Source organism: Colobus angolensis, unplaced genomic scaffold, assembly GCF_000951035.1.
Source record: "Colobus angolensis palliatus isolate OR3802 unplaced genomic scaffold, Cang.pa_1.0 Scaffold133, whole genome shotgun sequence".
NCBI lineage: Eukaryota > Metazoa > Chordata > Mammalia > Primates > Cercopithecidae > Colobus > Colobus angolensis.
In genome coordinates this window covers 3,613,206-3,638,840 of record NW_012114411.1, presented here as the reverse complement: position 1 = coordinate 3,638,840, position 25,635 = coordinate 3,613,206, and the positions used below count along the sequence as shown (strand labels likewise).

Here is a 25,635-nt window from a genome sequence, read left to right as displayed (position 1 = left end):
TCAAATCCATGAACCATGATAAGCCATCTTAAAAGGAAAGTAACATTTCAAGGAATTGAATATAAATTTTTGGTTAATCTTGTTAGCACACAGTGAGGAATACATCAGTATTTTTCTGCCCCTTTTATAGTCTTACTGGAAATAACTGTAAAACAGAAACAAAGCTAAGCCATGGTAAATAGAACATTAAATGCCCAACCTAATTTATTTTGCTAAGAGAAATTGATGAACTAAAAGAAAAACAAGTATTGTCTACATTTTAGATATGGGAGAAAAAACCCTGAGATTATTAATTATGTATCACAATCCTGAAAATGATGGTATCAATATAATATGTACAGTGGATTTATGTTTTACACTGGATTACCTTTGATAGTTGTCTTACACTGAAAAATTCTGACGTCTTCAGGAAACCAGTATGATGAATAGCTAAATGTTGACTTAAAATAGTTAAACCCCTTAATAACATCCTTTAGTTTCTATTATTTCACTGCTTAAGTTCAGCATCTGAATAAAAAAGGTAATATAAGTAGTACTTAAGATCCCAAAGGCCCATTACATTCTACTAATAAAGACAAAACAAAACTACATGTTTACTGAAAATAGTCTTTTTTTCTTTGCTTTCCAGTTTTACACTTTTGTTAAACACAAAAAAGTGGACAAGATCAAATAACTAAATGGTAAAACACTGATTTTTTAAAAATCACATCTTTAAACCCGTGAGAATCACAAAGAATGGCCACTGGGGGCAACCTGTAAACCTGCGACCCTTTCTTAACACTGACACTATGTGACTGATTTTTCATAAAACACAAATGCCATTAAGAAAGTATTTTGTCTTGACACATTCTGAAAAAAAAAAAAAAAAAAAAAACCAGAAAAAAAAATTTTTTTTTTTTTTTTTTTTGAGACGGAGTCTCACTGTGTCACCCAGGCTGGAGTGCAGTGGTGTGATCTTGGCTTACTGCAACCTCTGCCTCCTGGGTTCAAGTGATTCTCCTGCCTCAGCCTCCTGAGTAGTTGGGACTACAGGCGTGTGCCACCACACCCGGCTAATTTTTGTATTTTCAGTAGAGACAGGGTTTCACCACGATGGCCAGGTTGGTCTTGAACTCCTGACCTCAGGTGATCCTCCTACCTCAGCTTCCCAAAGTGCTGGGATCACAGGTGTGAGCCACCACACACGCTTGGCCCCCATTCTGCAATTTTGGTTAACAGATTCTGAGGGTCCAAACATGTAAACAATTTATCCTATATATTATGAAAGAGTGAAGTTGTCATAGCAATATAATGAATAAAGTCTAGCTTCTCCCAAGAAAGAGCTAAAGATTAAGAAGTGCTGCATTCTTGAAGTTGGTTCAATTTTACCCAAGCTTATTTTAGGTAATTAAAGCCTGGAGCAATGAGCTTAGGTAAAATTAGGAATACTGAAAGCTAGATTTGCTGCATTTATCATTTTCAACAACACGATGAGAAATCTCAGAATCAGACATGAAAACACAGTTTTTCCTGATTGAGATTTGATACTATGCTGGAACCCTCCCACCCCCTTACAAACTAATATATTCTATTTTAGTCTTTGTAGGCTGACTAATAAAAAGGTCTAATAATTCAGGCACACACTTTGGCCAAGTTTAGCTTTATCACATCTAAAAAAAATTCATGTATAAAACAAATATCAGTTCAAAAATATAGATTACTTTTTAAGAAGAACCTGCTGGAAATATAAAAATAATTAAATCTGGTGGAAAGGAACTGTTATCACCTGCCTGAAATTGAGAGGCTGTAATGTTAATGTACATTACAGTATCATTAGGTACAGGTGCTCTCCAGGCAGCTTGTTTTACTGTTGAGACTGTTTAGACCAGAGGTACTCGACACAAATTTCCAATTCATGTTACTAAGAGGCGCCCTTAAAGTGCTCCATTCCCCTTGCTTGGTACTCCAAAACACCGTCCTGGTCCCATTATCCTGTCCTTTCAAAGAAGCATAATGGCCAGCCATTCTGGACTTCTAGAGAGAGCTCTTCAGAGATTTTTCTTCTAGAAGATTAAGAAGTCTTTTAAGAATTACAGGTTCAGACATACACTCATCACAACAGTCTAGACTGCTTCAAAATATGAAATGAAGCTGAAATTAATTTTTACATTTAATTTTATACCTTAAATTTCTATATCATTGAGATGCCAATGTTTTAATGAAAAAGTAGAAAACAGTATAAAATTCAGTATCACCTATTTGTCTCAAATACAAGTACAGTGAATATTAAACAGGAATGACAACAGAGTAGCAAAAACAGAACTGGTAGATTTGCCCAAATTAACTGTTTCTCCGAATTTGAGGTGTATGGCAAGCTGAATGTTTGATCTCTCAGCAATTGTTAATTACATCATCAGCTTAACACTTTCAAACACTACGGGAGGCATTTCTCTGTTCACATAGACTTAAGTACACATATACTAAGCTGTAAATAGTCTCCCTTCCATTAGTTTGGTCTCTAAGCACTATAGATATGTAGACTTCAAATCAATCTATGAAACCCAGTGACCCTCTCTTCAGAGGCATTTGGCAAATGTCTTGAAACATGAATTGTAAATTAACATAGGTACAATTTTGATAATAGGAGTCCCAAATATGTATTTTTAAAAATGTTAACATTGGGGAAAAAATTATAATCAGCTCTATTTCCTGAAAAAGTTCAGTTGAGGTAACCTCTGCAAGTCACAGCTCCACATTTACATACTGTTCTGACCCTCTTTTTGGCTGGGCTGTGGTCAATCGAATCTGAAGATATATCTCCAGAACCTGAAGACACAGAAAAAGAAATACAGGAGAAAGAGAGTTAAGACAATTTAGAATAAATTTCAAATTTTCTATTATATTAGCTTTATTATCAGTGTTAGAGGGTACTTACATGGTCAAGACCCTTAGAGTAAGTTAACTACCAAGGAAATGTAGTTAGTTCCCTTTGAAATATTTACCAATAAATGTTAATATTCAGATTCAAATCATAATGAATTGTCTTGAAAGGATGGTGTGGGTTAATAATAGGTAAAGTTTATGTTATTAGCCCATGTTTGTGAGAAAGGATTTCTGAAATGATGAAACTTACTGGGAATATCTAATACACACTCATTTCACACAGTATGTAAAAGCACAGTATGTAAGATGTTAAGCAATGACAATATGTAAAGGCCGTCATTCTTAAAGGAAAGAAAACAATTTATATTGTCACAATAAAGCAAATAGAATTAAATGTTCTTTTTAAAAGCCAGGTTCAAGTAGGAGTAGAATAAATCTGTATGTGATTTAAATCATATTTTCAATCTTTTGAATATACATCTCTTAGTAAAAATTCAAAACTGTAGGCTTATATTGATTTTTTTTTTTCCAGACAGAGTCTCTGTCGTCCAGGCTGGAGTACAGTGGTGCTATTCATGTCTCAACTGTAGCTTCAACCTCCCTGTCTTAAGCCATTCTCCCACCTCAGCCTCCCGAGTAGCTGGGACTACAGGCACATGCCACCACACCCGGCTAGTTTTTTCATATTTTGTAGAGACAGGGTTTCGCCATGTTACCCAGGCTGGTCTTGAATTCCTGGGCTCAAGCCTAACGTGGTGGGATTATAGGCAGGAGCCACCATGCTTAGCCCACAATTTAAAAAAAAAAAAAAAAATACAAGTAGTACAGTATTAAGGAAAGATTCTATAATAAATAAATCAGTTTCCAAAATGGAAGTTCTGAGAAAACACGACGTAGAACCATTCCTCAGGTCAGGCAGACCTGGGTTGTAGTATTAGCTGTCGGATTAGCTTGGACCTTAGGATGACAAACTTAGTGCTTCAACTTTTCATCTTTAGTATTAGTTTGGTTCAGATATCTAAGGTCTCCTCCTAGTCGGATTTGATTCTTCATATTGAAACTGACACCAATTAAACTGTACTTGAAAAGCATACCTTTCATTTGATAATCAAAAGTCAGCTCTTCTCCAGCATTTATCGTTCTCGTGGAAAACAATGCTATTCGGGGAAGACGAGTATCGAGGTTATCAATGAAAACATTGAACACCTGAAGATTTGGGTCACACTAAAAAGGAACATTAGAACCCATTTAAGTAAAAACGGTGTGAACAAGCCCTTCTACATGCCATATAAAATGTTTACTTTTCAAGAGATTTAAGTTCCACTGGAAATTAAGTTGCTTATTGCTTAGAGGTCTTTGAGACATGCACATTTAAAAAGATTGTTTTCCCTTATAAAAATTTCAGACAAGTATAAAATAGAGAAAATAAGAAATCCCTATGTATCCACTATGCAGCTTCAACAATTAGTAACATGCTTGCCAATCTTAGTCATCTAGTCCCAAGTGTCTTTTTTTCCTGGAGAATTTCAATGCAAATCCCAGATTACATTATTATTTCACCTGTAACTATTTCAGTAAGGCATATACTTTAAAGAACTAGAATAACTGTTTAAAAAATCAAATCTGCACTACAGAAATCAAATGTTACACTGTATGGAGTTTCACTGCTTAAACTTTTGATCCAAACTCTTCAATGTTTTGAGAATACGACAGTAACTTACGGAATATGCAAGAAAAAAGATGTAGTGAGTCATACTAAGAAATCAAAACTGTGTAATGGTCTTTGGACAGAATATCTCTATTTTGAGACTATCTCGAATTTATCATTAAGAAAAAAATTCTTCAATGTTAATCAACAAACAAGGGACCAGAAGATGCTAATCATACACTAATTTCTTACTATGAAATCCATCAAAAGTTTAACATGGTCTACTTCCTTTATATGTTCAGCTATATAACTTTGTGAGACACACTATCCTTATTATCTACAAAATGAAGATAATGTCAACCTAACAAGCCTAATGTTATCCACTTAGTACTTAGTAGGTAATCCAAAATTATTAACTTCCCTAATTTTTGGAAATAGTTTTTAGAGTCCAGAATTCTGCAGTTAAGTTCCAGCTGTATTCTAAGTGTTTTCAGACATTAAAAGGTAAGGAAAAATACTAATTTATAATTTAGAAAAATAGCCCTACATAAATACTCTACAAATCTTTAAATTTCATAAAAAGTTAACATGTTTACATTTTAAGAAAATACATTTACCTTACTTTGTACATCCTAAAATTTAGTCGTGTTAACTTCCATTAAGACACAGTTCTGTGTAATTCTTGGACACTTTACCTCTTAATTGCTCTGCTCATTGTAATATGAAAATAATATCTACCCTACACAAAGTTACTAGAAAGTTTAAATGAAGTAACATATGTAAAGACTCTTGCAAAATACATGCTATTAATACTCGGTAGGCACCTCAATGTTTAATTTTCCTAACACAGCAGCAATAATACCATAACTTAACAGAAGTTGCCCTCATGATAAAATACGTATTTTGGAAATGTTAAAAGGATATGTAGTTTAAAGAGAATTATTTTTTAGCTATGGAAACTAGTACTAGGTTGAATTGTTAGTCGCGTCTAAAGTTTACGTATGTCTTCTTACGCTGTGATTCACAAAATGAGACACATTGCCGTATCGAGCCGCATCCACTGTGAATTCATCAGATTCATAGTCCAGATCAAAGAGATACGTGATTCCCTTGTTGTCATAGAACTGTCCCCGTCTTTCAGCTTCTTCACTTGTGATTACCTAAACAGAAAAAACTATAGTATATTACGTAGCTACTGAACCACATCTACATGTCTACTAATATGCAAATACCTACAAATATTTAAAAAGTAAGAAATTCGAGTGTCATCAAAGCAAACATTCACACTAAGAGTCAGATGGAAAGAGGTGGGAAAATGAGGGGAAGAAAAATGATAATGCAAAAGATTGATGACTTTTTTTTTTTTTTTAAAACAGGGTCTCACTTTGTCACTCAGGCTACAATGCAGTGGTGCCATCATGACTCCCTGCATCCTTGAACTCCTGGGATCCAGTGATCTTCCTGCCTCAGCCTCCTGAATAGCTGGATCACAGGTACATACCACCATGCCCAACTAATGATTTAGTTTTTGTAGAGATGTGGGGTCTCACTATGTTGCCTACACTGGTCTGGAACTCCTGGGCTCAAGTAAGCCTCCAGCCTTGACCTCCCAAAGTGCTGGGACTAACTGTACCCAGTTGATTTATGACTTTTTAAACAGGATTCGAGCAGTAAGTTGAAACACTGCATTACTTTCATTATAATTAGCATGTTCAAACAGCTATACAACCATAGCTCTCTACAGGACAAAATTGAATGTTCAAGACTAAATCTGCAAGTATATGCTCTAAATTATGATCCAGACACATTTTTCCTGTAACTTATCTATATGCAGTTACAAATGGAAAATGTTAAAAATACAGGGGAGAAGTTATGTTAACTTTGGAATGGAAGGTTTTGTTTTTGTAGAATACGTTATTTTCATGCAATTCTATAAGTCTAAGATTGTCATCCACAGTTCAGCTCTTAAGAACACAGTTTTGAGGGCCGGGTGCGGTGGCTCAAGCCTGTAATCCCAGCACTTTGGGAGGCCGAGACGGGTGGATCACGAGGTCAGAAGATCGAGACCATCCTGGCTAACACGGTGAAACCCCGTCTCTACTAAAAAATACAAAAAACTAGCCGGGCGAGGTGGCGGGCGCCTGTAGTCCCAGCTACTCGGGTGGCTGAGGCAGGAGAATGGCATAAACCCAGGAGGCAGAGCTTGCAGTGAGCTGAGATTGCGCCACTGCACTCCAGCCTGGGTGACAGAGCGAGACGCCGCCTCAAAAAAAAAAAAAAAAAAAAAGAACACAGTTTTATGACACGCTCAGCTTAAGAAACTGAAAGTGTCTAAAGTGCTTTATGTTACTAACCAAATTTGGCTGCTGCACTCATTAAGAATGCAACTTAAAAAATTCTGGTTAACCAAAAGAATAATTTGATTATGTAAGATCTTGTATACTGAATAATTTATAATAACCTACCACTGTCTAAAAGTATAAGAATCAAAACAGACACCTAATTTAGTTTCAGAATTCTAGATTAATACAGATAATTATAGGTGACCCAATTCCAACTAAAAAATCCAGAGTTGATAACTCCAGATATGTAGCCATGCTCGTGTTGTTCTAGTCACAGCTCAACCTACCCTTCAGTTTGAAGCAGTGTGGTGCTATGGTGAAGACGACTGATTTTGGAGCTCTGAATCTTGGTTCTTATTACTATGTGACCTGTGTGACCTCGGGCAAGGTGCTCAATTTCTCTATAATAATGGACACAACAGTACTACCTCTCAAAAAAAAAAAAAAGACAAAACAAAAAAGAAATAGTACTACCTCACTGTGTTTTGGAGAGGATTAGTGAATTAATACATCAAGTGCTTAGAATAGTATGTGACACATGGCAAATACTTTTTACATTCATATATATATACACATACAGATATATGATTTGTATAAAAATAAATTTGCTAGTATTTTTATGGTAGTTTTGAGAATGGTCTTCACAGTTCAAAGGTAAGTTACAGATGCACAGAGCCTAATTTTCTTACGCATGCAACAAATGCTTGTGTATATTTTACAATACTTACAAATATAGTATCTTTCATGTTGATCCAAAATAGAGTTCTGCCAACTACATTTAGCCATATTTGGTCAAATAGATGAAGTAAATTAAAACTTTCAAGTTTCAAAGCAGCATGTGTTATATCTGAGTTTCTTCTTAGGACTTTTGGATAAAAACACTTGTCATATTTTAAATTTTACAAACGCTAGGTTTGACTACTAGGAATGTGTATTTGTTGAAGGATGACTATATCGATTTAACATATTGTTTTGTTCACATAAAAGTTTTTTATTTCTAAACATGCCAGTGAACTCTTCTCCTAAATCAGAAAATAAATTTCTACATATCTGCAAATGAATATTTCAAAATGTACCAAGTATCTGTTACAGAGATAAAAAGGGAATTTTCCAAAAGTATAAACCTTACATGCCCATCATTTACTACGTGGCAAATTATACATACCTCTCCAACATATTCCATGACAAAACTCATTCTTTTAATCTTCACAAGGGTTTTTACACCCCAGCCACGTCCATTGCTAGTTCGAAAAATGCAAAGCGAATACTGCGTGCCTTTTTGTACAATCCTATTGGGACAATCAGGTCCACATTGACACCTTGAGTTGCATTCATAGATGGGAGTACCAGGTGGGATTTTAATTTGTTGGTTTTTATTATAAGCCAAAAGAACTCCAGCTTCAGCAGGACAACATTTTTGAAAGAAGCAATCTGTGCACGAACAACCAAAGGTAGCTTCATTGACTAAGCTGATTCCAGGAGCTGGTTTGTATTCGTTAATGTAATAGAAGTCTGAAGGTGGGCCCTCTAAATCAACAGTATTTTCAACAAATATCATTCCTTTATGATTCTTCCTTCTGTTGAGTTCATCTTGCCATCTCTGCAGAGCTATCCTTTGTTTAGCCTTCTTCACAATGTACTCCGCGATGGCAGGTTTCAAAGTTTTGTTATTGTTTTTCGGAGTTATTGCTTTGCCTTTCTTTACCTGAGATAAATAATTATGCTTGTCATTAGAGAATTGCTGAAGCAGTAACGGGCACTTCAGATTTTGCAAAGGTTCCCAAGTATTTGTAGAATCTGGCCATCCTTTCCATTTTACAAGATAATATTCCATATCCTTGAAATACAAAAGAAAATAAAATGCAAATCAGATGGCTATTTCCCAGTTTTACCAAAAATAATTAAAAATCTTAAAGAGTAAGGTATCCATTACCATTTTTATTACTAACAGTTCAGAACATGTAGTCACAGGTTCCTAACACATGAAGTATAAATCATACAAATACAAATATTTTTCCTTATATTACATAAAATATGGAATTTAGATGTGGCATAACATGTTTGATAAGAGGCTTTAGAGTTTTACCTGGAAAAAGATGAAGGTACTGAAACTTATGACTATTGTTACTAAATGGTGATTTAGGTTAAACCCAGATGTATTTATTTTGATCATGGAAATAGATGGTCCCAAAGCTAACTCTTTATGACCTAGGTTAGTGGCTTACTTGGCCAGCAATAGATTCAGGCATTCTTAATGTCCATAACTTAATATCATACACCAGACACGAGGGAACTCATTTCTCAACATCATGGGCACACGTTCTCTAGATGTTCTACAGATGAACTGTCCAATACAGTTATAACTAGCCACATGTAGCTACTGAAAACTTGAAATGTGGCCAATACGAATTGAGATATGCTTAAAATATAATACACACTAAGGCTGGGCACGGTGGCTCGTGCTTATAATCCTAGCACTTTGGGAGGCCAAGGTGGATGGATCACTTGAGCCCAGGAGTTCGAGACCAGCCTGGGCAACATGGGAAAACCCCATCTTTACTAAAAACACAAAAATTAGCTGAGTGTGGTGGTGCGCGCCTGTTATCCCAGTACTAGGAAGGCTGAGGCACGAGAATCGCTTGAACCTGTGGCAGAGGTTGTAGTGAGCCAAGATTGCACCACTGCACTCCAGCCTGGGCGACAGAGTGTGAGACTCAGTCTCAAACAAACAAACACAAAGCAAAAAAAAACCACACTGAATTTTAAAGACTTAGTATTATACAAAAAAAAAAAAAGAACATTAAGTATCTCAACTTAAAAAAAAATCTTGATTACAGGTTGAAATAATATTTTGGATATATTGGATCAAATATATTCTTGAAAGCAATTTTAGCTGTTTCTTTTCACTTTGTTCAATGTGGTTAGTAGATGCTGAATGGCGTCTGCAGCTTGCATTACATTTCTATTGGACAGCTCTCTTCTAGAGAATGCTGATTTAGACTCACCCATGACTGGATTAGGTAGCAGGCACTTAAACCACCTAATAGCAACTATTCTAATTTATCCCTCAGACTGTTGTTGGCCACGATGCCTTGGCAACAAGGCACCACGGTATCTTGTCTTTTCACTCCAGTGACTATGTTTTCGTCCCTTAAAGTAAGGAAATGCCATGTTTAAGTTTCTTTTTAAAAAGGCAGTTAAGGCTTGACGCAGTGGCTCATGCCTGTAATCCCAGCACTTTGGGAGGCTGAGGCGGGTGAATCACTTGAGGCCAGGAGTTCGAGACCACCCTGGCCAACATGGCAAAACCCTCTCTACTAAAAATACAAAACATTAGCCGGGTGTGGTGGCAGGCACCTGTAATCCCAGCTGCTTGGGAGGCTGAGGCAGGAGAATCGCCTGAACCCAGGAGGAGGAGGTTGCAGTGAGCCAAGACTGTGAGTGAGCCACTGCACTCCAGCCTGGGCAGAAGAGCGAGACTCCACGTTAAAAAAAAAAAAAAAGTAAAAAATAAAAGATAAAAAACACACTTAAGTGTGTCTAATAAATTTTGAAGTGGTCTCAGTAATTTTTTTTTTTTCTTCTGGAATAATATATAGCCACATGCCCAAGGGGTAACATTGGATCATAAAATGTCTTCTGAAATAAAAAGGGGATTAAACTGCATTGGACAGTTACATTATCATTTTAAGTTATAGATACTAAAAAATCTTGTTGAGATAACTGCTTTTCCCTGAGAATTTTAAGAAAGTTTTTATATAAAGTACAGATGTCCATGACAGTTGTTTTAACAGTTATAATGCATTAATGATGAAAGGTCTAAGCCATGTGATATCTGCCATGTTGCTGAGGCACAAATTGGGCTGAGGGACACCATGAGGCAGCTGTGCAGGAACCAGGTGCCCACCCAGGAGTGTGCTTATTTTATCCCCACTATCTGCATCTTAATGTTTTGTTTCATTATATTCTATTCAATAAGGAGTAATCCTTGTGAATTAAAAGAACTTTGCTTTCTTTTGAAAATTGGTCAAAAGTTTTTTTCTCTTAAAAAATGTGATTAAATAGTGTGCAGATATGCACAAAAACTGCATTCTGTGGAAATACATATTATGGTTCCAGGAAAAAAAAAAGCTTCGATGTACATTTTAGTATTTGTCAAATTGAGCCCTATTAAGGCCTAAGGATTTCTTCCTCCTTTCAGGTGACCGCTACAATTCAGGACTGCTGTTGGCGGGTATCTGTTCACACTGTAGTAGATACGAGATCCAACTGGCAGCATCTAACTTTTCTACTCCCCTTAATTCTAAACATTTTAAATTTTTCAGATGCTAGAATAAAACAACGCAACCCTAGTCCTCTTCTTCTTTTTTTGGCTACAATTTTTCCTACCATAGCCCAGGTTATGCCAAATGTTCCCAGCAAACAATGAAAGAAACAGAAATGGTGGCTTTAAGTCAATGGTTAAATCATCCAGGAACATTAAAAACACTGGCCACTGACGTTATTTCCAAAATAATTAATTGTATTTAATCTTACATGAATCACTTGCATTTTAAATGAACAAGTTTTGTATGCTAATCACATTGGTACCTACTTGAATTTATGAACAGGAAATATGCTTATAAAACATGAATACTTATAGCAGACTAGTATAGAAATATTAGTAAGATTCTGTGTCAACTTGGTAGACTTATATTTTATAAGCATATTTTATTAAGATATTTCCACTTTGAAAAATAATTTTACACAGAAAACCACTTTCAGAAACAAATTCAATAAGCTAAAATGCCAAATAAAGGCCAAAAAGTTTATAAACTTATTATATCAATATCTTATTCTGACATGTAATCAACTCTTGATTACCTATAGAAATGGAATCCCAGTGGCAAAAATGATCCATAAATCACTCCTATGTAATTTGGAATACATCATATGAATTTTTTCTTAATCACATTACCCAGCCAAGGCAGGTGAATCACGAGGTCAGGAGTTCGAGAACAGCCTGGCCAACATGGAGAAACCCCATTTCTACTAAAAAGACAAAAAATTAGCTGGGCATGGTGGCGGGCAGGCGCCTGTAATCCCAGCTACTTGGGAGGCTGAGGCAGGAGAATTGCTTGAACCTGGGAGGCGGAGGTTGCAGTGAGCCAAGATCACACCACTGCACTCCAACCCAGCCCGAGTGACAGTGCGAGATCCCATCTCCAAAAAAAATAAAAGACATTTCCCCCAACTATCTTTGGTGTCAGTTAGCCATTCCAATATTTTAGTATCTATAATAAGTATATGAAAGTTTTGTCACTAGGGGGTATGGGGAAATACATTACTAGCCTTTAGGAGTAAAATCTCATAGGGAAAAGGCAGCAATAACGTGAAATAAGTAGCAACATAAGACATTATCACCAGAATATAGAGGGAAATCAGTACAGCTCAGACAGTAAGAAAAGGGAAGACAGAAAGCAGTACACACTACACTCTGAAGGAGTGAGAGCAGTGATTGAGTAGGGAACATGGCAGGGAAGATGAGAAACATGGGCAAAAGCTGGAAGCTAAGATTTGCATGATGTATCCAAAAAATAGTGAAGAGATGGATCTGTCTAGCTTTAAGGTTCGGAATGTTGAAACAAGCTAAAACTTGTAATGGTAAGGCAAGAGCAAATTTTAGACAACCATAACACTTACTTGGCTGAGACACTTGAACTTTACTGTAGGCCAGTGGTTCTTAAAGTTCTCAGAAACCATGGTGCCTCTGGGGGAGCTTCATGAAGTACATTTAACTCCATCTTGTTAGTTAGGAACAATTTTACAAATCTATTAATTGCCAAACCCATGGACTCTTCAACCCCCTCTTATTTGACCTCTCTAAGGCAACAGCCATCACCTAACCATTTCTCAGATTTCCTTCTTGCTCCTCTGTATTTCCCTTGCTGAGACTGCTTCCCCTGCCCATCACTTACACAATGGGGACACTCAGGACCCTGTCTGGCACCCCTTTTCACATGAACATGTTTATCCCTTTGGAGAATCAGATGAAAGCAATGGACCTTTCTCTAACAAAAACCACATATAAAACATTTTGGGTAATTTCAGGATATTTAGATTCCAGGTTTAGAGAATTCCTACTATAAACGATCTCTTTGGACAACCTTATCACCCCATGGTTTAAACTATTAATTATATGCTGATGACTCGCCAAGTTTTATCTGCAGCCCATTATAACCAATAGCCTACCGGATGCTTCTTAAAGCAACCTAACCACACGGAACTCACCACTGTCCTTCCACATCAGATTATTTCTGTATTCCTCATCATGGTGAATCTTACCTGTCCACCTACTCACACAAGCCAGAAACCAGGTTATCTCAATTCCTTCTTCTCCTCAATCCAATCATCACCAAGTTTCTTTAGAGATGGACTTCTTCCTGTCGATCTCTATTTCTATAGCGTTACTCACTCCAGGCCCTCAATTCTTGCCTGCATTCTTACATTAATCTTCCAACTGGTTTCCCTATTCCAGACTTACAGCTTCAAACACTCTATCCTTCTTTACTATAGAGTTTTTTTGTAAAAACAAAAAATTCCACAGAAGCAGTTATTGTTGTTTTTGCTTAAAAACTGTTAATGGTTTCCACCCTGCCTAGGGAATAAAGTTCAAAGTTCCTCTTTTCAGAAAGCAAGTCACTCTGGAACTGTTTCCTGATGCCTCTCTGGCTCCATCTTCCATGATGGCCCCATTCACACCACACACACTAGCCACAATGAACAACATGCCAGGCCTTTTGATGCCTCTGCTGCTTTGTTCACAAACTTCTCCCTAATTAGGAGGGCCTTTCCCATTGGCCCAATAAATGCTTGTCTCATCTTTTAAAACAGCGTAAATATCACCTCTTCTATGAAGTCTTTCCTGTCCCTCATACCCAAGAACTGATCACCACCAACTCTTTTTTGTTCCAATTTCCAATTTAAACTCTAAGGTATTTGCGGGAAGGGATGGAATCTTATTCTTTATAGCCCCCAAATGAGCACAACTGCCCACTGTATTTTAGGCTGTGACTAAATGTTTCTGAATGTGTAACAAAAAAATATAAGTACCAAAGGGTATGCAATATACAAATCACAACACTAACTGTATGAATTCTTAAAGGAAATACAAGCTGATAAACTTGGAGGTAGCAATTCATGGTTTCTCAATATTTGTCACCTGCTGTCTACAGCCAACAAGTGGCAGCAAACACCAAAACTTTAAAAGACACATATGGGAAGACAAAGAACAAAAAAAAGTGTCTTTCCACTAGCTAATTTTTTCTACCAATTTTGAAATAATCATCATATTCAGTATCAGTGTTAAAATAACCTGAATCTGGCTGGGCACAGTGGCTCACTTTGGGAGGCTGAGGCAGGAGGATTGCTTGAGCCCAGGAGTTGGAGACCAGCCTGGACAATATAGTGAGACCTTGTCTCTATAAATTAGCAGCATGTGGTGGCACATGCCTGTGGTGGCACATTGCCTGTGGTTTCAGCTGCTCAGGAGGCCAAGATGGGAGGATCACTTGAGCCTGGGATGTCAAGGCTGCAGTGAGCCAAGAACAGCCACTACTCCACTCCAGCTTGGGCAACAGAGTGAGACCCTGTCTCTAAATAAGTAACTGGAATTTGATTATGAAAACACATGGTTCCACGGGAGCATAGTCTGAGAACTATCACAGTCATGGAAAATCACTGAATTTTCATGCCAGTAAGAGTAGGAATTGTGATAGCCGGGTTAGAGACACAGAATTGAAAAAAGTGAGCCACATGACATTGTTAAAGTATTTTCTTAGAGCTCTGTTTTCCTGATCTCTCAAATACAGGTTGTAGTATAACGATTTCTATGTTATTCTAGTTCTTTACCAGTCTAGGTTCAATCAGTGTTTTAGGAATATCAACCTACTGTGGACGAGTATTATTTTGTGCCATGCCGCATAGGGGTGGTTCTCAAAACACAAAAGTACCTGTATACTTTAAGAAACCAAAGCTATAGGCAATATTTATTGCTTAGCTTACTAAGCTATGTGCATGTCCATCAATGTGTACAGAGGATCTTGTTCTTCACTGAACTGTCTTACATACTCGTAGTTTTGTCAGAAATTATTCTGTGTGAAGGGGTGACGTAGCAACAATAATGCTGCAGAAAAATCGCCTTGCATTGAGACTAAGTACCACTATAATTAACACCCTTTAAGTTCAACTTGACCCTTGACATGAATTTATAATAGTAACAACCCTTTTGCCTCCCCCCACAGAATTCTTTCCATTTCTCAAGTTGGCTATTTCAGACCTCCTCCACTTTGTTCAACGTTCCCATCCCTACATCCTGTGTTATTTTCAGTGATGTATGACCTTTGTTCCTAATGCAAAGGGAAAATGGAAACCACTAGGCATTAACTGCCTTAACTTCCAGCCTTCCATGGCCATGGAGCTAGAGAGAAGGTGGATGCAGACATGAAAAGAGAGACGCACTTCCTTGGTCAATTCTTCTTGTCTCTTCAGTATCTCTGCTGGTTCTCACTAGCATTTAAACAGGCTCCATTTTAAAAAAGCAAAATAAAACTAAACCTCCTCTGAGATATAAACGCTTGTATATGTAGGGAATTTCTAAAAGACATATTAAGTTGCTAAGAGTGAGAGACTGAAACTAGGTCACAGCGTAGATGTCAGTATCTGAACTTTTATAACATTCACTTTTAAAACTACATGCATAATATCTCCTCAAAATTAAAAAAAAAGTACTATCACAATGGTCTTTTCAAAAAAACTTGAAAAAAATTATAAACACCCTTATACCCATGTAGCCCTCTTGTTTTCTTGAAAGCTACGATTCATGGAAGAATTGTCCATACTACTTAACTCTACTTTCTTACCTCCAGTTAATTTTTTTTTTTTTTTTTTTTTTTTTTTGAGATGGAGTTTCACTCTTGTAGCCAGGCTGGAGTGCAATGGCGCGATCTCAGCTCACTGCAACCTCCACCTCCCAGATTAAAGCGATTCTCCTGCCTCAGTCTCGCGAGTAGCTGGGATTACAGACATGCACCACCACGCCCGGCTAATTCTGTAATTTTAGTAGAGACAGGGTTTCTCCATGTTGGTCAGGCTGAATCAAACTCTAGCCCTCAGGTGATCCACCTGCCTCAGCCTCCTAAAGTGCTGGGATTACAGGCATGAGCCACCGCATCTGGTCTGGTTCATTCTTGAATTCATTCCTTTGGCTCTTCTCAGAGGTGCTCTAAGGGAATGAGTGACCCTCCATTACTAAATCCAGTGGATTCTTTCCAGTTCTTTGACCCACTGTTTAATACTCTCCTGCTGACATCATCTTTTCCTCTGGTTCCCATGATTTACTCTTCCCATTTTCTTTTTTTTTTGAGACTGAGTCTTGCTCTGTCACCAGCTTGGAGTGCAGTGGCACGAACTCGGCTCACTGCAACCTCCACCTCCTGGGTTCAAGTAATTCTCGTGCCTCAGCTTCCCGAGCAGCTGGGATTACAGGCAAGCACCACCACACCAAGCTAATTTTTATATTTTTAGTAGAGATAGGGTTTCACCATGTTGGCCAGGATGGTCTCAATCTCCTGACCTCATGATCCGCCCGCCTCGGCCTCCCAAAGTGCTGGGAATTCAGGCGTGAGCCACTGCGCCCGGCCAACTCTTCCCATTTTCTGACTACCTCTCTTGCCAGTGTGTCTCAGTCTCCGACAGTCCTTCCTACAAGTGTCCCCACCTACTCCTCACAGCTCATCCTCAGTCCTTGTTCTTTGTTCATATTTGCTTTGCTTGGGCTACTGCAATCGCCTCTTGCCACCCTCAACCCATTCAGGGCACAACAGCCAGAGTCATGTTTTCAACACATACATCTCAGCACATCGCTCCCCTGCTTAAAACTACTAAATGGTTCTCTACGCCCTTAAGAGGAAGTCCAAAATCCTGTCCTCGGCCTATAAGGAGCAGCACTCTCTGGGGCCTGCCCATCCCGCCAGCCTCATCACGCTCCCTCCTACTTGCTCTGTTCCACTCACATCCTCTATTCCTTGAAGGCCCTCTTTCTACTCCTTGAAGTCAGGCTGTCTTCTGCCTCAAAATCCCTCCCACGTATCCCTTTCTTCCTTTAGTACTAAGTTGAAACATCAGTTCCTCAGGGATACCTGGCCAGTCTCTCCAGGATAACAGATCCTTCTGTCACATCAACACTTACCTCGACTACAATAAGTACTTTGTCCAACTGTATTTAAGGTATTTCTACCATCACTGAACAATAAACTCCAAAGTATCAGGGACCATACCCTCATATCACTCATTCCTCAGATTCCCAATTCCTAGTGCAGGACATGGTAGATGGCCAGTAAATATTGGCTGAGTTCATGAATAGGAAACTGTATCCACTCCCAAGGCTTCCCTCTCTATCTTTTTGCCAATTACTTTAGGATCTATGTTTCTAGTTAGATCTCACTATTGATTTGAGCTCCACTTCCAGTTGGTTTAAGTTCCACTTAAAATGTCCTCAAGAAAGTATATTTTGAAAGTACTCAAGAAAGTTGAGTACATTTTAAGTAGAACTTAAACCCACCAGAAATGGGTCCCCAAGCCCAATCTAGTTCCTACTCCTGTATTCCTGGGGAACAGTAACATTGTCTACACCGCTGCCCAAGTCAGAAATCTGTATTTTCCCTAGACCTGGCACCCTCACTGCCATACCCCCACCCAACCCTGTGACCACAAGCCACAGACATACATTTTACATCCTTATTTTTTTAAAAAGAACAGAAGAACCGCACACCTATTTTTCCTTGACATCATTAATACTTTAGTCCAAGCACCACTGTTTCTGGCCTGGTTACTATGAAAGTCATTCAGAACATGCAGCCGTGCACGTGTTATCCCCTTCCCTATCAGTCCCCTTTCTTTTTTGCAGAGAGAAAATTCTCTCAATTACAAACCTGATGTGTCACTGCCTTTAGAACCTGCCAACTAACTCCCCATTGCCTTAGGATGGCTGAAAAATCCTTCACTCACCTCTCATTCTTTCCCACGTCCATCTACTATCACCTCATTCTCCAGACAGAAGCCACAGTCAATTACAATGCTCACCTTTGGACAGGCTCCAATTGGACATCACTTCTGAGAAGCTTTCTGTGACCTATCCAAGGTGCACCTCCCACAGATCTTGTAATGATGTGTGCCACAGCACTTTTTATACATCTACACTGCAACGGGCTATTTGTCAAACTTTCTTACTAGGTTGTGAGTTCTTTATAGTGAGGGAGTTTCTTATTAATCTTTCGATTCCCAGTGCCTAACACAGTGCCTGGCACACAGAAGAAACTCAAGTATTTGTTGAGTAAGTCTACGAGAAAAACAAACAGGAGACACGAGTCAACAGAATGCTGCTATCATCTAAGCATGAAGCCAGGAAGGCCTAGTCTAATAGTGAACGTACGCCCTAGAAACATGACCGAAGCAAAAGACAATTCAATTCAATGAGCACGGACCAAACACCCATTCTGTACCGGAACTACAATGAGACAGTCCTGGCCCTCAAATGGTGGATGATTTAGCAGGGAAGATCTGATACAAACAAGACCATAAAGTGTTACAAGTTCTAGAATAATGGCAAGAATGGTGCTTTGTAAATCCTGAACATAAATCAACTAATTTTGCCGGAGGTAAGGAACGGCAGGTGGTTCTACAATCGGTGGTGACCTTTGCACTGAACTGTGCAGGCTGTGTAGGATTTTGCGAAGCAGGGAAGAGAAATGGTAGTATTCTGAAGAGGGAATTAGATGAGGAAAGGGGACACAAAAGTGCATGATATGTTCAAGGCATTAGAATGCAAGCTGTGTCTGTTTTTGAGCTATGTTTCCAATGCTTAGAACAGGACCTAGTTCATAACAGATGCTCAGTACATCTTAGCTAAATGAAATAATCTATAAATATTCCCATTTCAGAAAATAGGATAGATGACAGGAGATGAGGCTGAAAAGGTGGTGGGTGGCCAGATGACAAAAAACCTTGGTCCTATGCTAACGTGTCTCAGATGAGACTGGTAAACAGGGAACCATGAAAAGGTCTAAAGCAAGGCTTGAATGCAATCAGAGCTAGGTTTAAGGAACAACTATTATGGCCTGGTGGAATATGGTACTGAGACAGTGTCTTTCATGAGCTAAGTGGAGGTGGCCACACAAGAAAAGGATAAGGTCGTAAGATCCTTCACCTACTCTGAATTTGTAAAAGAAAAAAAGAGAAGAAAAAATGCAGAGGTATGCTGAACTAATGCTGGCTTAGAGATTCAATATCTATGCCAGGCAGAAGAAATGGGGGATGTATGTGGGGTACTGAGGACATAAGCGAGCAAAGGAAGGTCACTTATTCTGAAGCAAGAAAAGAGATGAACTGATGAGAAAGACTAAGGAGAAACTAAATAGCAAAAATGATCTGAAACTGAACTACAAAACTCAGGATTCTGTACAAGAATCTTGGTAGCTCCCTTAATGTAAGCACAGACACGTAAGTAACTATTACTAATTCTCTCTGTGAAAGTACAGCAGGAATGAACAGGAAAGGACAAAGAGACAGAGATAACATAATATGATAACCCATTAGATTTAGAGGGTAAAAAGAAAAGAAGAATTAAAGATATATGCAATCATTAGGTTAGGTAAGTGGGAGAATTGTTTCCGTTAACCAAGATAGGGAACACTAGTGCAAAACGCAGGTATGAAGGAGGAAAACAGGTGCAGTTTTGAATGTGAACTTGGATACCAGTTCGAAATGAAGCCCAGAAAGGGTTCAAGGCCTCAGAAAGATTGAATGATGAGCCAAACACATACAAGTAGAAACCACTGGGAAAGAGGCTGCCTACAGAGCAACTACAAGGTGAGAAGAGGGCCAAGAACAGAGCCTTGAAGACTATCAACGTTTCAGAGGGAGGGATAAGAGATAGTAAAGAAGGTTCGTAACAGTAAGAAAAACAGGTGGAAAAGAAGTAGGAATAAAGGTAACAATAATCACAGTAAACGCTCATATAGTATAATTACTATGCCGGCCTTTGTTCCACGCGTTCTATCTATATTAACTCATTTAATGCTAGTAACACCCTGTGAGAATGGTACAATAACGATCCTTGTTTCAAAGATGAAGAAAATGAAAGAAAGGCTAAGTAACTTGCTGAAGGTACACAACTTGTAAAAGAGGCAAATTTTAAACCTAGACAATCTCTCCAAAGATGAGAGTTTCAAGGAGGAAAAGGTAGCCAACAGTGTTAAATGGGGAAAAGTTGAATAAGATGCAAGGTCTTCAAATCTGACATCTAAAAGGTTACTGAGGGGCAAAAATCAGAATAAGGTGGGTTAAAAAGCTAATGGGAAGTGGACAGACACCTCACAGAATGGGAGAAAATTTTTGCAAATCACATACTAATAAAAGATTTGTATCCAGACTATATGAAGAATGATTACAAGAATAAACAGACAATCCACTTTTTAAAATGCACAAAGGATCTGAACAGACATTTCTCCGAAGATATACAAATGGCCAATAAGCACAGGAGAAGATGCTCAGTATCATTAGTCAGAGAAATACAAATCAAAATCACAATGAGATACCACTTCAAACCCCCTAAGACAACTATCATCAAAAAGTCAGATACCATCATGTATTCGCCAGGATGTGAAGAACTGAAACTCTCATACAATGCTGGTGGACACGTAAAATGCAGTGCTTTGGAAAAGAGTCTGGCAGTTCCTCAAACAGTTAAACACAGAGTCACCATGTGACCCGGCAATTCTACTCCTTGGTATATACCCAAGAACCATAAAAACTTATGTCCACACAGAACCCTGTAGACGAATGTTCATAACAGCATTATTTATAATAGTCCCAAAATGGAAACAACTCAGATGTCCACGAAGTAATGAATAAATTAAATGTGCTATATCCATACAATGAAATATTATTTGGCAATAAGACGGAATGAAGTACTGATATATTTTACAACATGGATGAACCTTGAAAACATGCTGAGTGAAAGGGGCCAATCACAAAGGACCACATATGGTATGATTCCTTTTATATGAAATGTCCAAATACGCAAATGGACAGACAGATGTAGTGGTTGCCTAGGGCTGGAGGTAGAAGGGTAATTGAGGAAATCTGGGGTAAGGGGTGGTAGCTAAGGGGTTTAGTGTTTCTTTTTGGGATAATGAAAAGTGTTCTAAAACTGACTCCTAAAGTATACTAGAAAATTTGTGGGGTTTTTTTTTTTTTTTTTGAGACTGAGTCTCGCTCTGTTGCCCACGCTGGAGTGCAGTGGCATGATCTTAACTCACTGCAACCTCCACCTCTGGAGTTCAAGCAATTCTCCTGCCTCAGCCTCCTGAGTAGCTGGGATTACAGGGGCCCGCCACCATACCTGGCTAATTTTTGTATTTTTGGTAGAAACAGGGTTTTACTATGTTGGCCAGGCTGGTTTCGAACTCCTGACCTCGAGTGATCTGCCTGCCTTGGCCTCCCAAAGTGCTAGGATTACAGGCATGAGTCACTGTGCCCGGTTTAAAAAATTTGAATTGTACACTTTAAATAGGTGAGTTGTATAACAGCATGTGAATTATATCTCAACAAAGCTGTTAAAAAAGTCAATGGGACATGCAGTAGTAGAAAAAGACATAAAACACTTGCATGAGTGGAGAGGCAAGGCCAAAGAAGATTCTTTGAAGGTTAGGGAAGATCTGAATATGTTTACTGACTGAGATATATCAGTAAAAAAAAAGAGAGCTTGATATAAACAAGACAGCAGAGAAGGAAAAAAAATCCAGCAGGGTGCAGTGGCTCACACCTGTAATACCAGCACTTTGGAAGGCCAAGGTGGGCAAATCATGAGGTCAGGAGTTTGAGACCAGCCTGGTCAACATGGTGAAACCCCATCTCTACTAAAAAGTACAAAAATTAGCTGGCCATGGTGGCAAGTACCTGTGGTCCCAGCTACTCAGGAGGCTGAGACAGGAGAATCGCTGGAACCCAGGAGGCGGAGGTTGCAGTGAGCCAAGATCACGCCACTGCACTCCAGCTTAGGCGACAAGAACGAGACTCCAAGTCTTTAAAAAAAAAAAAAAAAAAGTCCTAGAGGGGGTAGACAGGAAGAAAAAAGAAAAATGGTGACACCTCTGGAAGTAAGAACAAGTGAACAGCTGGTGGTGAAGGTAAGTTGAGAGTTTACACATGAAGGATCCTATTTTTCATTGAGGTAGGAGGTCTTCAGCAGAAAATGAGAAATTGGTAGAGTAAGAAACCCAGAAAAGTAATACAAGCTGGAAAACCTGCTGACAAGAATGGGAAAAGCAAGCAAGATTTAAAGCTTGTCAGGTAGAACTGAGCAGTGTGAGAACAGAAATGTTATAATGGGGCTGATATGCATGATTGTATAATAGTCTCAGCTGGATTGGTCAGTCCATAGCTTGTAAACTGAGATGGCAGATGACTGGGGCTGTTTCAGGGGCTGAAGGATGCTGAGAGTGCCAGTGAAATGCACGAGCCTAAGATCCCACTGAGCGGGGAAGGCAGTGATGCTAAAGGAACTTGAAAGAATGGGATTTAGTGACTGATTCAATATAGAAGATGGAGGAGGAAAACAAAGACTTAAACAGGATTCCCAATTCACTTATCAATAGAATTGGTAGATTAATGACCAAAACAGTTCTTGGAAAGAGAGGTAGGCTATAGACAGATGAATTACTCAAAAATATAAAGTTTAGGTCAAAATATCTTTAGAGAACAACTCTGCCATTTTTTAAGAGCAATAAAGGAAGGCTTAGAGAAGTAAAATGAGTTTGCTTAAGTTCTAAAGTACTAAACAAAAGCTGGAAATGACTTTGCAATCCAGGCCATTCTGTTATAACCTAGAACCTGACTAAATCTGGAGTTTGACAGGATGGCAAGAAATGCAAATGGTGATGTTCTTGAGATTCGATAACACTAAAATTGGTTTGAAACGGTAGGTTCATTTCAGGTGATAGTGGGGAAATATGATCCAGGAACAAAACGAAAGACAATTGGAGATCAAACATTTGCACTGGTAACCCACACGGAGATAATCAAGAGTTGGATGTAGAGTGATACGAGCACTAAAATATTCTAATGCAAGAACATTGTAAGCTTCAAAATCCTCTCAATGCTATTTGGCAACACAGATGATAGGACACATAAATTTATTATGGCTTAGAATTTTTTAAACATTAAGAAGAGCTTTTCTTACTTTTAAGGTTCTTTTTTTTGTTACAGAAATATGAAATACTGAAGTCTGATTAGGTCTCTTGTAAGGGGCTAGACATTTGCCTTACCTTTACTACCTTGTAGTCACACAAGTATTCCACCTCATAATTGTTTAGATTCCTTTTGGTGATTCCAATCGATTTACATGTGAGCTTTTCTTTTCTACATAATTCCTGAAGAGTATCAAGTGAAACTAGGCAAGGCACACACCAAGCTACAATAAGAAAATAGAATTCTTTACTAATGAAATAGCTATTCAATTAAAATAAAAAAGAGAAAAAACCTCTATTCCCCACCTTTCAACTGGCAATTTTAGACTAAAAATTCCTATGACAAGAAACCAATTATGTGTCTTCAAGAAAAAGTTAAACATTAAGGAACTATTTCGTTAAATTGGTGTTCTTGGATTTTCTCATGGATTTCTACTCCACTATGTTTAACTGACATCAGTTGATTTCCATTAAGTCACTTGAAAATGTTTCACGTCTGTAAGCTTTTTTAAGATTATATGCAGATGCAGGTCAACAGAGGTAGTGTTTCTTACTTTCACTGTATTCTACATAGACTATAATCACTATTTTAATAAAATGTAAATCTCTTGGACACTTATTCTTAAAAACATATCTAAAATATACTTTAAAACAACATTATAATTCTAAACACATAACTTTCATTATTTTTAACTGGACAAAACGAACTGAAATCTAATTAAAATATATTTCTACGTTACAAACTCATATGTTAGTTTCCTCTTTGAAATGTTGCATGAAGCTTTAATTCCACTTATTATTTTACCCATACTGCAATATATTATCACCAAGGTGAATAAACTCGAGTTATTAAAAAAATGGAGAGTATATCGATATTTTGTAATACTTATTGACTGTACTGTTTTTAAAGCCAAACTTTTAAAACAGTGTTCAATTTACATAAGCCGTGTACTAAACTCAAAGAAAATTAGACATACTTATCATCAACCCTCCAGAAGCCAGAAACTAATTGTGTTCCAGAAAATTTGACCCTCAAATTTCTGTAAATAGCATGTTACCACACTGAATTTAAAGTGTAAATTAACAAACACGTTTAGGAAAATGGAACAAACTTGGTGTTAGGGCTAGTGTCATGGTAAGCACTAGACAGGATCAAAAGTCCTCTGCCCTACCCATCGCTCAGCCACCGAGCTATGTGACTTTAGTGAGGTCTCAATCTGTCTGGCTGTCACATTCACTGGAAAAAAATGGAGAAAACTGGTGTTACCAAACAAAATCTATCAGTAAACTCAAGCTTTACTTGGTAGCTCTCCAAGGTAGTTGCGATCACCTTTTGTGTTTTGAGGTAATTTCAGGAAAGGGAGAACACTTGTTAGCGGCAGTAACTTTTCCTGCACCCTTTCCTCATCCTCCCCACCTCACACAGAGACTTCATTGTCAGAAACCCTTAAGCATAATTTCCACCATCTCACTGGCTGCAAACGACTCCATCCTAAAGCAGTAAAGAGAAGGGTATTTTCCTCCAGAAAACGTGGGGGAAGAGGCCGATTGCTTTGGAGTGGTCGTTTGGGGGTGGGACAGTGATGGGAGAGAAATGACCCCGTAAGTCCCTTCCATCTAAAAAAAACTAGAGGACGTTTTGTGTTAAGTTGACCTCATTAAGGGGATCACGTATAAAGGAGGTTCCTCTTGAGTATCTACCCAAGGTGTGTTTGTGTGCTTTTCCTAAATATTTTTATCTAGTTGAGGATTCAAAACACAACCCGCAAAGGAAATGCTCTTTGAGAATTAAAAAAAAAAAAAAGTGAACATGAAAAACTGCAAACACGTGGTTAAAAAAAAAAAAAACCGACAATCTCTCAACAGTCTCCAGTAATGTAGAAAAATATTTCACTGACAAAATTAAATAGTTCATGACCACCACAAACACCTTCCGCTAGCTTAGTTCACAGTAACCCCTGACATTCTCCAAGGAAGAAAAACTCGGGGATAATGAGGTCATAATCCAAGCGGAGAGGAGGTGAGCTTGAAAACACCTTTACATTCCAGAACGCACGGAAAAGTTCCAGGCTCTCAAAGCGTGTGCGATACCAACACCCCCCGACGCCCACACCCACGCGCGCTCGGTGCCCAATTCCCCAGCGTCCACAGAAATAACACCAAGCTCCCGGTGGGTGGAAGAGTTACCGTAAGCCAGAGGCTGCAACCTCAAATACCCACTTTCTGGGCGATTCTCCAACGAGGCACTCAACCTCCTAGCGTGTCCGCCTTGTGGGGGGGGGGTTCCTCAGTTATCCCCTTAGCACACAGGCGCCCCGATTTCCTCTCCCCCTCTGATATTAAGGTCATGTTCACGCCGGCGGGCGTCGCTTCCCGCCTCCCACTTCAAAGGCCCGGGCGCATGCCACACGCCGCGCTCGAACCACCACAAAGGAGCCAGTCGCAGCCGGGCCCCCGGGACCTCCAGCCGGGGACCGCCGGGGAGCGGCCCAGACCC

At 38.7% G+C, this 25,635-nt stretch overlaps 1 protein-coding gene across 2 annotated transcripts; it reads right to left on the bottom strand.

The window, feature by feature from the left end:
* Nucleotides 1-907: 907 nt before the first annotated feature.
* Nucleotides 908-25,132, bottom strand: SUV39H2 (suppressor of variegation 3-9 homolog 2 (Drosophila)). 2 transcript variants are annotated; one of them, XM_011934253.1, is made up of 6 exons: nt 24,793-25,132; nt 23,217-23,362; nt 8,018-8,689; nt 5,524-5,670; nt 3,957-4,086; nt 908-2,805 (listed from the first exon to the last, which is right to left on the bottom strand). In XM_011934253.1, exons 3-6 carry the CDS (start codon nt 8,684-8,686, stop codon nt 2,699-2,701), a joined length of 1,053 nt encoding a protein of 350 aa, XP_011789643.1. In that variant the 5' UTR covers nt 8,687-8,689; nt 23,217-23,362; nt 24,793-25,132; the 3' UTR covers nt 908-2,698. The 2 variants fall into 2 exon arrangements, with proteins under 2 accessions (XP_011789643.1, XP_011789644.1); XM_011934254.1 differs by lacking the exons at nt 23,217-23,362; nt 24,793-25,132 and having other exon boundaries at nt 8,018-9,080.
* Between the last annotated feature and the right edge of the window lie 503 nt (nt 25,133-25,635).